The 14,823-nt window shown below is 37.6% G+C and overlaps 2 protein-coding genes across 2 annotated transcripts; both read right to left on the bottom strand.

The window, feature by feature from the left end:
* Positions 1-4,338: 4,338 nt before the first annotated feature.
* LOC115784056 (interferon-induced protein 44-like) lies at positions 4,339-8,222 on the bottom strand. Its single transcript, XM_030735118.1, has 9 exons — positions 8,175-8,222; positions 7,281-7,311; positions 7,142-7,153; positions 6,582-6,615; positions 6,005-6,209; positions 5,682-5,825; positions 4,934-5,105; positions 4,705-4,805; positions 4,339-4,566 (listed from the first exon to the last, which is right to left on the bottom strand). The coding sequence occupies exons 3-9, from the start codon at positions 7,149-7,151 to the stop codon at positions 4,399-4,401; spliced, it is 834 nt and encodes a 277-aa protein (XP_030590978.1). The 5' UTR covers positions 7,152-7,153; positions 7,281-7,311; positions 8,175-8,222; the 3' UTR covers positions 4,339-4,398.
* A 2,974-nt stretch (positions 8,223-11,196) lies between these two features.
* LOC115784057 (interferon-induced protein 44-like) lies at positions 11,197-14,341 on the bottom strand. The gene is made up of 8 exons (XM_030735119.1): positions 14,289-14,341; positions 14,171-14,179; positions 13,910-13,937; positions 13,510-13,708; positions 13,165-13,311; positions 11,794-11,965; positions 11,552-11,652; positions 11,197-11,410 (listed from the first exon to the last, which is right to left on the bottom strand). Exons 2-8 carry the CDS (start codon positions 14,175-14,177, stop codon positions 11,243-11,245), a joined length of 822 nt encoding a protein of 273 aa, XP_030590979.1. The 5' UTR covers positions 14,178-14,179; positions 14,289-14,341; the 3' UTR covers positions 11,197-11,242.
* Positions 14,342-14,823: the final 482 nt, after the last annotated feature.

The following is a 14,823-nucleotide window of genomic DNA, read 5'->3' as shown; positions in this document are numbered from 1 at the left end:
ATATTCAATGGAAAAAACACAAAGAGTTTAAACACAAAACAGACTGAAAGCAGCACAATTGCTGCAGAGAAAGCAGTGGTGTGTGTGTGTGTGTGTGTGTGTGTGTGTGTGTGTGTGTGTGTGTGTGTGTGTGTGTGTGTGTGTGTGTGTGTGTGTGTGTGTGTGTGTGTGAGAGAGAGGAAAATCACTGTAGAGTAATATAGTTTATAGAGTATATTGTAATATAGTAAGTGTGTGCTTTAAGCAGTTTGGTAAGCAAGACTGGAAAAGAGCTGCTATACAATAAGGATTAGACAGTGATGCCAGAAAAGAAAAGTGTCAAACGTTAAGAGACTTATGAATATCACTACTCTGTCATTAAGACACAGAGGAATCTGATTAACGGTCTGAAAATAAAGATTAAATATACTGCTTAATCACATGAAAGGAAAAGTTTTTAATCAGGAACAGTTTTTAATCAGATCAATATACCAGAGTTTTAAACTTCTGGTATATTGATCTAGTCAGTTTAGTAGCAAAGGGGGTCATTAATAAGTTTCAGCTGCTTTGGTGTTAATGAAATTAACAGCAGATGCATTAGAGGGGCAACAATGAAACAACCCTGAAAACAGAAATGGTTTTACAGATGGAGGACACTGACATTTTTCCCTCCCCATCTTTTCTGATTTTTTTTCCCACTAGTTTTGCATTTGGGTCAGTGTCACTACTGGTAGCTTGAGGTGACACCTTGACCCTGTAGCGGTTGCACAGATAGTCTAACTCCTCCAGGATGGAACATCGATGCGTGACATTGCCAGAAGGTTTACTGTGTCTCCCAGAACAGTCTCAAGAGCATGGAGGAGATTCCAGGAGACAGCAGTTACTCTGGGAGAGCTGGACAGGGCCATTGAAGGTCCTTAGCCCATCAACAGGACCAGTATGTGCTCCTTTGTGCAAGGAGGAACAGGATGAGCTGTTAGAGCTACAAAATATTCTCCAACAGGCAACTGGTGTGAATATCTCTGACCAAACAATCAGAAACAGACTTCATTAGAGTGGCCTGATGGCATTACGTCCACTAGTGGGCCCTGTGCTCACTATCTGGCACTGTGGAGCCCGATTGGCATTTACCATAGAATACCAGAACTGGCAGGTCCACCACTGGTGCCCTGTGCTTTTCACAGATGAGAGCAGGTTAACCCTGAGCACATATGACAGACATGAATGGGATCTGGAGAATCTGTGAAAAACATTATGCTGCCTGTAACATTGTTCAGTGTGACTGGTTTGGTGGTGGGTCAGTGATGGTCTGGGGAGGCATATCCATGGAGGGACACACAGAGCTCTAGGCTAGGCAACAGCTCCCTGACTGCCATCAGGTATTGGGATGAAATCCTTGGACCCATTGTGAGACCCTAAGCTGGTGCAGTGGGTCCTGGGTTCTTCCTGGTACACGACAATGCCCGGCCTCATGTGGTGAGAGCAGGCAGTTCCTGGAGGATGAAGGAATTTATATTACTGATTGGCCCCCACAGTCACCTGACCTAAACCCAACAGAACACCTCTGAGTATTGTGTTTCAGTGCACTGGACTCAGTACTCAATGATGCCTGGTCCAAATCTGTCAGGCATGCACACAAGCACATGTAGGCTATACAAACTACTGAGCACCATTTTAAGTTGCTGTTGTGAAATTTTGGACTAGCCTACCACATAATTTTTTTACTTTGATTTTTGGGGTGTTTTTGATTTCAGCCCTCTGTAGGTTGATAATTTTCCTTCCTTCCTTTCATTTCTAACACATTACCCAGTCCATATCAGCATAGACATCCAGCATGATCTTTTTCCCCTTTGAGACCTGATGTGTTCCTTTAATTGTTTTGAGGTGTATTTAAAAACAGAATTCAAATGTAGGTTTGGCTTTGTGCAGTGAAGTTAGCAAGTAAAAATAGTTTCTTTTAGGATCATAGAACAATAAAATTATTGTAAAACTATTTGCAGCCAACAGGAATGTTTCCCGCTGCTCATCAGGGAAACACAAAAAGACATTAGAAATCTCTGGAGCTTGAAAAAGGCGACTGGACTTCTTTTTGTTTCTTGAAGACGTTTCACCTCTCATCCGAAAGGCTTCTTCAGTTCTCAACCAAATGGTGGAGAGACCCAGGTATTTAAACCCCTGTGGGCGTAGGCCCCTGGAGGTGGTTATGACCCTCTATTGATCATGTGCGTGAACACATGTGCCCAGGTGTGAAGGGGGCGTGGGTCATATTTAATCAGTGGTTTCAGTTGAAACCAATTTAGGACTCCGCTCCATTGTTTCCTGTGGCCTATTGAGGTCACTGGAACAAAGGTGTGAATGGGGGTTGAGACGTCTGGGAAGGGAGCTCAGGACAGCACTGTAAGCGGGGGAAAGTTGGTGACGTAATCCACCTCCTCTGTTCAATGATGGTTGTTCACAGTGGACATAGATGGCTTCTTTCACTCCTCTTTCAAACCATCTGTTTTCCCTGTCCAAAATGTGAACATTGGCATCCTCAAAAGAGTGCCCTTTTTCCTTCAGATGCAGATGTACTGCTGAATCTTGTCCTGTCGAGGTGGCTCTTCTATGTTGTGCCATTCGTTTGTGAAGAGGCTGTTTGGTTTCACCAATGTAGAGGTCCGAGCACTCTTCACTGCACTGAACAGCATACACTACATCGCTGATCTTGTGTTTGGCGGGTTTGTCCTTGGGATGAACCAGTTTTTGTCTTAGGGTGTTGTCGTGTATTTTTATCTTGATGACATCAGTATTTTCTATCAATATTTTTATATCATGTATTGTTATATATATTAATCACACACTCTAATTAATGGTCACATTATGTATTATTTGTCACCTATATTGTCACTCACACACTGAAGCTCTGCATGCTGTAGACAGGTAAAAATGCTGAGGCCTGCTCTGCAGGCAACCTGGGATTTTTCCATTAAGTAATGCTAGCCCCCACCTTTGTGAGGAGCTTCACCTTTTACACAGTGCACTTTTGACCCAGCTTCTCCCGAGGGGAGGGAGAGTAGCCGGAGTGACTCCTGGAAGGGAGGGGTGAAAGCGCACCTGGACTTCGGGCCGTGGGAAAGTCGGGTGTTTTGCTAGCTCCCGTGACCGATGTATAGAACTGTTGCCTGAGGAGCATGCTACTATGTCCCCTCCACCTGATAACAGCTGGAGGAGGTGTGAGATTGGGCTATATAAGGGCATGGCAAACTTGGGAGGGAGCGCTCTTCTTTGCTCTTCCTCTCACCCGTGTTTGCAGCGGCTGCAGGCTCTCACTCCCGAGAGGGCTTCTGTTTTTATATTCTGTTAAACTCTGGACGTTTATTTCTTTGCTTTTCTACCACCTTATAACAGCACCAAGGCACTCACTCTCGGGAGGCTTTTTGCTTTCTTGCATTTTGTTTAACTTTTGCTATCTTGTATTTTGTTTAACTTTTTGCTATCTCGAACTTTGTTCAACTTTGTGCTTCAATAAATCCTGGAAACGAAACCTGCTCATCTCCAGTGAGTTTCTGTGAAGTGTGGAGCTTTTCTCAAGGTGCATTTGCTTCCATTGGTCTCCCCTCCGCCTGGTAAGAGCAACAGGGGGAGAGAGCCGCAAAAAAACCCGACAGTGTGACTTGGTTTGAAGTATACTGAGATGCTGTCATGCTCAACTGAAACCACTGATTAAATATGACCCACGCCCCCTTCACACCTGGGCACATGTGTTCACGCACATGATCAATAGAGGGTCATAACCACCTCCAGGGGCCTACGCCCACAGGGGTTTAAATACCTGGGTCTCTCCACCATTTGGTTGAGAACTGAAGAAGCCTTTCGGATGAGAGGTGAAACGTCTTCAAGAAACAAAAAGAAGTCCAGTCGCCTTTTTCAAGCTCCAGAGACTACTATGACCTGGATGACTGAGAATCTACACAGACAAGACATTAGAAACTATTGAAAAACTATACTATCCACACACAGATCCAAGAGACAAAAACTGAACACAGGAAATACCAAAATAAGAGTAAGCTTAATAAAGGGGATAAAACAAACGAAATCACTGAAGGGACTCATCAAATATCATTAATACAAACTAGAACTGAAAATATTAAGAAATAAAGGAAAATCAAAACCCAGCAATAAAAAAATTCTGAACTCTGGCTTTAAGGCTTTATTTAAAAAAATGTTTAAAGAATACAACAAATCCCACAGACCATAACAAACTGTTTAGCATGTGCATATTTAGATAGAAAGAAAGCTTCAGTTTTTAATGCAGCGTAAAATAACAGAAGTAAATTTAACTAAATGTCAGGTTCAGCTGGGATATAATGAAGCCCCACATTCTCATGTATAATGATCACATCCTTCAGTCTTATGGTCAGATAATCATTTTCCCGTTTCTCAGTCATTCAGGTGATTGAGGAATTCTTCTCCAAAGACAATCATCTGTTTCAGTGCACACAGGATGTGAGCATCAGTGGCAGCATTTGTGTCGATTTCTGAATTGTAATTCTTCACAAGAAAGATACAGTTCAGAGGAAGGCCCAGCAAATGGTTCAATTGGTCGAACTGAGTATTAAATAAAAACATTTCAATTAATCAGGAGCTGTAAAATAATTTCAATGCTGAAACAAGAAAATGTAACAAAGGATATTTTATGGTTTCAAACTGAAAAATGTTTTATTCAGAATTATCCTGAAAATGTACCTGCTGCTTCAGGTACTTGCTCTTGTAGATGTTGTTTGGATTCTTTTTTGCCTCAGGACAGGCTTCATCAACTTTAGTGAGGACAGCCATCTGGGGAATGCCTGTTAATGCAAAAACATAATCAGTTTGTAAATATTTGTTTTTGTCTTTTAAGTTTTTATTATTATTTATACAGCTGCACGTGCCATAATCAGTCCATACAAAGTGAATTTTGTGACTGTTGCCTTACCCAAGTCAGAGGCTGCCATTCTGACATCTCTGAGTTTGTCCAGCGTGTCTTTACTTAGTAAAGACATTGAGCTGGCAGGAACAACCGTGACCAGAACATGAACTTTGTCATTCAGATCGGGAGAAGAGTTGTAGTCTGGATCTCCCGCTTTCAGTTGTTTTTCAGGATTAAACTAGAAAACAATGTAAAACCAGCTGAGAAAGTTGAGAACATTATTTAAACATTTAAAAGATTTTAAGTTATAATGATATTACCAGTGATTAAAGATGATTAGATTATGAAACAACATAGCAGAGGTCTCCCAAATGAAGGCAGAAAACAGACCAGGTCCCCCAAAAGAGTAAAAGCAATCTTATGAAGGCAGGAAAGTTTGACCCTGGAGAAGATAAAGTAGAATAAAAGAAGGTACCAGGCAGAATCAAGGGTCATCAAAGGCAGAAAATAAAGAAATAACTCTACAATAAGGACTGGAAAGCTGTTCATGTCCAGAAACGTCAACCTGTGATAAAGATTTAAGGACCATGGAAGATGGGGAGAGAGCGACGGCTGAAAGAACAAGGAAAGCAGATTCATACTGGCATTGAGAATATCACTAGTGAAACGGGAGATGACTGAAAAGTAAAGTAACACATCATAAACAGAGCACGTCATAAAAACACAGTTACACAAAAGATGTCTAAAAGGCAGAATGACAGAATAGCAAACAAACAAACCACCCTGATGCCAGCCAAAGTTCAAAAGATTCTACCTTGTATTTGTCCTTCACGTGTCCCTTTAGGGCAAGTTTGATGTCTTCCACATGAACACCAGCCATTTTCTCAATGCCCATGATGTCATTGAAAACAAATGAGTAATGACCTTGATTTCCTTTGGAGAATTTATAAGTTTTGTACTGAAAGGAGAAAGTGCAGTTAATAGGTCTTCATTTAAAGCAACTACAATCATTATTTGATGGATGGATGGATGGATGGATGGATGGATGGATGGATGGATGGATGGATAGATAGATAGATAGATAGATAGATAGATAGATAGATAGATAGATAGATAGATAGATAGATAGATAGATACCTTCTTAGTGAAACTGGTGCAAGTGGTAGTGGTAGCATCTGTCAAAACTCGACCAGAAACTCTTCCTTGTAAAACGCTGTCAACAGAGTTGATGAAGGCGGATTTTCCTGCACCAACTGGTCCAATAAGCAGAATTCTGAGATGGCTGGCATCTTTATTTTTAGGCTTGTAAGAGTTGAGAAAATCCAGGATATCCTGGTTATTCCTGTTAACAAACAAATGAACAATACGACAATTTTACAGTTAAGTGTGTTGTACCTTTTACCACTAAAAAATGAGATATAATGAGTTGGATAAACAACATCAAGTGACTTTGGCTGTTGCCAGTTTGGAGGCATGAAAACAGCAAGAAAAATAATCCCTCTCACACACACACACAAGCATGTACGAGTCCCATGGCTATTTACCAATAAAGCTTAATATGTAAAATTAACTGTTTTACAACATTGTGAGTGATGCTCTGCTGTCACACACGGCAGTCAGGCAATATAACAAAAAAGAAATCTGAATTATGGGTTGAGGAGCAGAACCACACCGAAAGAATAACATCACAACACTTTTTGTTTATCATACTCACTCTGGTAAAAACCTCCACGGCTGACTAAAAGTTGCTGAAGGGGGAAAATGGTACATAATGGTAAATTTAAAATATTAGCAAGTAGTGTGACAATGCAAAATCTATTAACATTTTTTTAGCATGAATAGTTGCAATAGTTGAAACATCTGATAAGAAGATTTAAGTGAACAGTCCACTCACAAAACAGACTAGTTTCACAATAAATGCTGCAAAAATTTTGTAACTATTCTTTTCTGCATCAAGTCATGTGACAGTCACGTGTTTTTCTTTTTTCATATTATAGAAAAACTGTAGTTTCTGCTGGCATATGAATACAAAGCTTCATATGCCAGAGTAGACTGGGTTTGTGTTCTGTCTGACACCATCATTTCTGTCATTATTTTTATGCTTTAGTTTTTGTCTCTGTATTGCTGAAGTTCAACAAAATTACTTGGTTATGTTGAGGAATAATAGCACTTTCAAAATGTTTCATATGTGAGCATCTCACAGATACCATTTTTGTTCTTTGGGCCAATCCACATTTTGCTTTGAGACTAGAGTAACATCATGTCAGGACTTACCTCCGCCCATATCTGTAAAACAAGGCAGTTACATGTAAAGGTCCGTGAACTGAAATAATAATAATAATAATACAACAACATAATACAACAATAATATAACAGATGAAAGTGAAATCGTATAATTTCTTAAAATCATTACCTCAATCTCAGTTCCAAAAAACGTTGGATTGCTGTGTGAAATGTAAAAAAAAGGGCACAATTAAATGATTTCCAAATCTCATGAACCCATTTTTGTTTCACAATAAAACATAGAAATTCAAAACATAGAAAATCATTTTACTGTTTCATGAAAAAATAGTAAAATCTAGTAGGTCAGTAACATGACTGCTTTATCAGAAGTAAAAATGGGCAAAGGCTCACCAATCTGCAAAAACCAAACAAACAAAAAAAGTGGCTTGAGAATACTAAACTGTATACTACATCTATTACAGCAGAGCTACATAGCAGAAGAGTCCAGATGCTGAACTGGCCTGTCTGCAGTCCAGACCATTCACCAACTGAAAACATTTGGAGCATCAAACAAAAAAAAAAGACCCAGGACTCCCAGGACCCAGGGAGTAAACAGAAATGGTATGAAAGTTATCAAAACAGTCTGAACATATGTAAGTCAGTGTTTTTGTGAAAAAACGACCCCTCTTCGTGACACTATGCAATTGAATGAAAGGGATGTGTGCAGAAAGTAGATACGCCCCAGGCGAAGGAGCAGGAAATCCCAATGACCAGGAACATTCGAAGTGCATTTAATTCAACAAGAATTGTTTCCTTTGTTTAATCATTAATGACATAAAGAAAACATGCGGTTAGGTCACAGACACATAAAACCATCGGTGCAGAATCAACAACTTTGTTTTTAAATGTGCTATAGAAATAAAATTGACATTGACACTGACATTGACATGGTAACCTGCCTACATTAAATTGAACTCATAGTCAAAGTTTTGATAGTATAAAGAGAATTATCTTACTTATTATTAGAAAGAATTGAAATGAAAAGAACAAAACAGTTACAGCAGCATATTTTAACAGCTCTTACCGTCCCGTATGTGGCTCTGATTGCAGTGACTGCAATGCTGCTTTCACATTCATATTCTTGTCTTTTCCTTTCAGTATAGAGTAAGTCGTGACATCAGAGAGTTTTTTTTTTTTTTTTAATACCCCTGTCAAGGAGGCTTTATTTTTGATACTCTTGTGTAAACGCAAAAGCTCCAAAAGTTTTGAATTCTGATAAAACTTTGTAGGGGTTTAGGGTGGGGTCATGTTAACAATCCATTAAAATATGTCTTACATCCAACAAGGTCTTCAAGAAGAAGTTGTTTATTGATCCCAGAGGGAAATTCATATGTCTGACATAGCGCATCTGCTATTTGTATGAGAACTGAAAAGCCTGAAGGCTGTGGGTATGAATTATTTTCTGTATCTCTCTGTTTTACAATGCAGAGAGAGGAGTCTTCCAGTGCTGATGTTTTTTTGTTCCAGAAAGATGTTATAAAGTGTTATGCAGTATGCAATATTTTACAAAGTACTGCACATGTTGTGCTCTTGTATTTTGTTTCATTTCAAACACTGTAATGTGAGTGTGTATGTGTGCTCTTGTCGGGACCTGCTGGATTTACAGGGCATTAATTATGAACAGGACCCAAATGTAGACAAGCTGAGGCAGACAAGGTGAACTGAAAGTGAGCCTTTATTTGACTGATGGCAGGCATCCAGGACCAAACACAAAATCTGAAACAGACCTAAGGACTATGAAAACATAACACTGAAAACTATAAACTATGGAAACAGATCACTAGAAAATTCTCTGGGGCTGTAAAACACTGGAGTGAGGGAAACAGCAAAGGAAACACACAATCTGACAAAGGACCATAGTGTGTCCAGACTTTTGGTTGGTACTGTATACACAGGAGGGTGATTAGTCAGATTGCACTGTCACGGTCAACAAGATCTTTACAGGCAGTTAGTCATCAATAGGACATGCAGACATGTTGAAGCAGACAAGGTGAACTGTGCAGGTCTTACAGTCTTGTCCCTGATGTCTTTTAACAGCTCTTTGGTCTCACCCATGGTGGTGGCGAGGTTGGAATGGAAGAAACTGATTCTGTGGACAGAATCGGTCCTCAACTGGCTATTCTGAAAAAAGTTGAAGCCTGACCTGAGGTTAAAAAAAACAAAACAAAAAAAGAACATCTGTAGCAGCAAATAATTGAGTGATTGGGACACGTGAACTGAATGACTGAATGATTTGGACAGATGAGTGAATTATTTTGGCAATATAATGTATTTTTAATAGTGAAGCATACATAGAAACAATAGCAGTGTATAAAAAATATATATATAATGTAGGTTAGGAAAATGTATTACTGATTTGATAACTGCAGTAAGAGTAGTGACAATTAATTTTCTGCTGTGTAAACTGGGCCAAATTGATTGAGCAAAACTGTACTTTTAGGTTGAATTTAGAAAAACCATTTCTTGTAAACAATGAGAATTTTGTTTCTTTTCATGTTGACAAAGAACCCCCTGGTACATTAAACTTATAGTCAAGATTTCAATAGAATGAAGAAAATGTACTTACTATTAGAAAGAACAAATAATTTCACCAAAATAACCAAACATTCAATTCAATGACATTTTACTTAGCTCCAAATCACAACAAATAGTTGCCTCAAGGCACACAAATATCACAGTTACAACATCATATTTCAAAGGTTTTACCTTCTTGTGTGTGGCTTTCTTACTGCTTTCACTTTCCATTTTGTTTAATTAACAGATTGAAGGAAACTATATGACTTATGAGAACACACACAAGATTCACTAAACTACAGACGATTGTTTGTTTTTCCCAGTGATATTACCGGACAACCGATACTGGACACTTGACAACTAAATCCAAGTGTTTATTTAAAAAGTATGTGTTACAGTAGCTGTAAACTTAAACACCAGTGACAATCCTGTGCTGTTTATGCTTGGGATTTTATCATTCTGTCATGACTGGTACACTGAAGACTTGGTTTTGTATCTTTATTGAGGCTGTAAAAGCACAAAGTTAAGACAGTGGGACAGGTATGACTGTGTGTTTGGTTACATATAAATAAACAATATAGTGAATTTTCCTGTATTGAAACAGACAATACAGGAGAACAGCTGGGATCCCAACTTTCCATTGGGCGAGAGGCAGGGTACACCCTGTACAGATAGCCAGTCTGTCACAGGGCTAACACAGAGATACAACCATTCACACTCACATTCACTTTCAATACATATTAGTTAATATGTATAGGAAAATATTGATTGAAAAAACTAAAAAAACAAGTTACATGCCAACAAGAAACAACAACAGCAACAGTTACTTTTAAAGAAAAATGTTTTATTTAATTGAGCATATTAATAGATTTGGATTTAACAAAAGAAATATTCTTAAGAACTAAGGTGAATATTTGTCTTCAGTCTGTAGTGAAACATATTCAGTTTATTATCATTCATTTTTGTTTGAGCTGCAGGGACTCTATTGTGTCCTTGTCATGCAAGTTTTTTTTTGTCACTATAGTTTTACAAATCAGCTGTTGCAGTTAATGCTGACAGTGTTAACAGTCTAGTAATGAAACCTTATGTCAGCTGTTAGCTATGGTTATTAAATGTTAGGATTTAGAATTGATAAATGTTGAAAAAGTCATTTATACAATGTGAATGACCAGCAAACAAATGACTGTACAGCAGCAGTAAAACATTTGGACACAGTGATTCAAGAGCTTTATTTGTTTTACAAAAATGTTCACATCCAACCACATTATATTAAATACAGGAATTTAGTTGATTGTTTTATCATAATTGTAAATGTGGTGCACGATGTACTCAACCATTTATTTATTTCACAATGTCTTTGATTTAAATTTGCACTCTTTTTCTTCTGTGTAAACAAGTAACCTTTTGCACATGCACATATAGATATAGGCACAGGTTCAGTTACAAGTTATTCATGTAGTTTTCAGCCATGTGAAATAACAGGAGATTATTCATATTTCAACAAAATTTCTGTCTCAGCCAGGATGTGGTGAAGCCTCACACTTTACTACATGGTGACTGCTGCAGTCAGTCTTAGATTCAGTCATTCAGGTGATTGAGAAAGTCTTCTCCAAAGTCAATCATCTGTTTCAGTGCACACAGGATATGAGCATCAGTGGCGTCATCTGTCTTGATTTCTGAACTGTAGTTCTTCACAAGAAAGATGCAATTCACTGGGAGGCCAAGCAGCTGGCTAAATTTTTCAACCTGAGTATCAAATAAAAACATTTCACTTAATTAATAAGTTTGAAATGATTTGAGTGCTGAAGTTATAAAATGTAACTTAATGTTCTAAATAAGGCTTCAAAACTAAAAACACATTAAAAACAACCAACAGAAAAGATTTACCTGTTTCTTCAGGTACTTGCTCTTGTAGATGTTCATTGTATTCTTGTTTACTGTGGGGCAAGCTTCATCAGCGTGAGTGAGAACAGCCAGTTGGGGAATACCTGTTAATGCAAAAAACTTAATCAGATTTTAACCATTTGTTTTTCTGAGTTTTTTTTTTTTTAATTACTATCTGTAAACCTGCATATGTCATAATTAGTCCACACAATATATTACACAGACTTTTGTAACTGTTGTCTTACCCATTTCACTGGCTGTCAGTCTGACATCTCTGAGCTTGTCCACAGTGTTCTTACTTAGTAAAGACACTAAGCCAACCTTAATAACAGTGATCAGAACATGAACGCTGTCATTCAGACTGGGACATGAGTTGTAGCCTAGATCTTCGTCTTTCAGTGGTTGTTCTGGAATGAACTGAAATTCAATTGAAAAAGTAGAGATGTGAAAGTTAAGAACACTTTTTAATGATCTACGAGTAACAAAAGTAGTTTGCTGATTAGACTCTGAAGCAACATATCAGAGTTGTGTCTAAAATTATGGTAGAAAAAAGAACAGCAAGCCCCGAAGAAAGTAAAAGCAGTCTTATGATGGCGGGAAAATTTGACTCGGGAGACGATATCGTATTTTGACAAAGTAGCAGCTATATAACAAGCTCTGATATATAAAAGTGAGTGGAAATGGATATAAACTGTAAAGAAAACAAAGTAATGATGTTGGACTGAAATAAAATGAGGTACAAGGTAGAGTCAAGAGCCACTGAAGGCAGAACAGAGAGAAGAGGCCTTGCAATAAGGGCTTGAAGGCTGCTGAAGTCCAGAAAGAGTAATGTCGGCTTCTGATAAAAACTTAAGGATCACTGAAGATGGGGAAGAGTGATCACTGAAAGAACAAGAAAAGCAGGAGAACCATAAGGAGAAAAAGAAATAGATAATGAGATAACAAAGGAAATGGAACCACCTTGAGCTTTATGCTGTTCTACCGAAGAAGTCTATGTGATGGATTTTTGAGCTAAGATGATAACATCGTATGCAGATGAGATGCATGAAGAGGATCATCCAGGATCATAGCAACATGTAGAGGATCACTGCTGAAATGGGATATGACTGAAGAGCAAAGCAGCAGAACACATGATTAAAAGCTCTATACCACTACACCATGGACCTCTAGAAGGCAGCAATGAGCAATGAGCTGAAGGATATAAGAAGAGTTTCACTGTGTGGGAACAAGGAAGTGATGAAAGGAATAACGCAGCACACATTTACAGGCTGTTGTTAAAAAGAAGAGGGGATGCTACACAGTGGCAAACATGGTCCTGTTCCACTTTACTGGTATATGTTGCTGCCAATCACATTCAAAATAAGGCAGTATTTTTATATTGGCTTTTTATACTCATACATTTTCTCAGCATAAATGCTTAATATGTTTTCTGTGTTCTACTGTGAATAAAATATGGATTTACTAGATTTGAAACTCACTGACTTCTGCTTTTATTTAATTTTCAAAAGTGGGTTTTTGTTTACAGATTGCATGCATTCAAAGTGAAAAAATAAATAAAGGAAAAGCATTATTAAAAACAGATACAGTAAATAAAACTAAAGTTCAAAAGAATGTACCTTGTAACCTTCTTTCACATGCCCCCTTAGGGCAAGTTTAATGTCTTCCACACGAACACCACCAGCCTTTTCCTCCATGCCCATGATGTCATTGCAAACAAACGAACAATAACTTTGATCGTTTTTGACGAATTTATACGTTTTGTACTGAAAGCAGAACACAGAGTTAATAGGTGTTCATTTAAAACAGCAACAGCCAATGAATCAATCTTGGACAATAGATAGATAGATAGATAGATAGATAGATAGATAGATAGATAGATAGATAGATAGATAGATAGATAGATAGATAGATAGATAGATAGATAGATAGATAGATAGATAGATAGATAGATAGATAGAGACCTTCCTGGTGAAACTAGCTGCAGAATTTGTGTCTGTCAAAGCTCGACCAGTAACTCTGCCTTGTAAGACACTGTCAACAGAGTTGATGAAGCTGGATTTGCCTGCACCAACTGGCCCAAGAAGAAGAATTCTGAGATGGTCAGCTTCTTTATTATGAGGTTTGTATGATTTCAGAAAATCCAGGGTCTTCTGATTGTCCCTGTTTAAATGAAAAAACAAACAATTGTTAAAATAAAATATTGCATGACTTGCATTTTTGATAGCACAACATTGTGACTGATGCTCTGATGTCACACACAGCAGTCAGCTGACATAGGAAACCATCTGAATCACATTAAGGAGTAGAACCAAAACAAAAAGAACAGCAGCACTGCAGTGACATTATGTCTATCATACTCACTTTGGCAAAGTCCTCCATGGCTGAGTGTCTAAGGGAAAGAAACGACATACGTTAACATAGTGGTAACTTAAAAATGTGAGACTCAGTGTTATCACTATGAAAATTTTACTTGCAGTAGTTGGAACATCTAATAAGAAGCTGGAAGTGTTCAGTCCAGTCTCACAGTAAAATGCTGAGGTTGCTTTCAAAATGTTGGACAGTCATTATCTATTATACATTTTGCTGTGAGACAAGACTAATGTGTAACAGGTCAGGACTTACTTCCCATATCTGTAAAACAAGACAATTACATGGACAGGTCAAGTGTCAAATATTGAACTGAAATTTTAAAAAATATCTCAATATGAAATGTTATTTAAAAAAAAAAATCATTACTCACCTTTAAAGTAAATCTAATATTGTGTTCTTTTATTTTATCTTAAAGGTCACACTGAAAAATAGAAAGCACAAATTAAAGTTGAGTGACAGAGAAAAGGAGGAATTATAGTCAATAAAGATAAATCAAAATTAATCTTTTGAGAGGCTTATCGATTAATTAAAATGTAAAAAATAAATAAATGAATAAATAAATGTAAAACAATGATAACACATGTCAAAATCATACAAATAAAACCACTGAGGCAACACCACCAAATGTAATTAAATAACAGTAACAAATAATAATCTAATAAATAAAATCTAATAACAAATAATAAATAATAAAAGAAAAATCTGCCAGTTATTAATTTTATATCATGTTCTTGTGAAAAGATTTCAAATTTAGACAGAGTAGAAAAAAACAAAAAAGAAACAAGTTATTTCACTGAAATAAAGACAGCATATTCTGAAAGATCAAACCTTCTCTTCTGTGGCTGTGGATGGAGTGAGTGCAGTGTTGAGAGAGAGAGTCGATTTTATAGGTTTTCTCAAAGCTT

Source organism: Archocentrus centrarchus, chromosome 8 (assembly GCF_007364275.1).
Source record: "Archocentrus centrarchus isolate MPI-CPG fArcCen1 chromosome 8, fArcCen1, whole genome shotgun sequence".
Classification (NCBI taxonomy): domain Eukaryota; kingdom Metazoa; phylum Chordata; class Actinopteri; order Cichliformes; family Cichlidae; genus Archocentrus; species Archocentrus centrarchus.
This window is presented reverse-complemented; position numbering and strand designations above follow the sequence as displayed.

Coding starts and splice junctions, on each gene's coding strand:
- LOC115784056 (XM_030735118.1), bottom strand. Junction 5,106..5,681: donor ACGTGAAGGACAAATACAAG/GTAGAATCTTTT, acceptor ATTGTTTTCTAG/TTTAATCCTGAAAAACAACT. Junction 4,806..4,933: donor AATGGCAGCCTCTGACTTGG/GTAAGGCAACAG, acceptor TTGCATTAACAG/GCATTCCCCAGATGGCTGTC.
- LOC115784057 (XM_030735119.1), bottom strand. Junction 13,709..13,909: donor CCATGGAGGACTTTGCCAAA/GTGAGTATGATA, acceptor TCATTTAAACAG/GGACAATCAGAAGACCCTGG. Junction 11,411..11,551: donor GCAAGTACCTGAAGAAACAG/GTAAATCTTTTC, acceptor TTTGATACTCAG/GTTGAAAAATTTAGCCAGCT.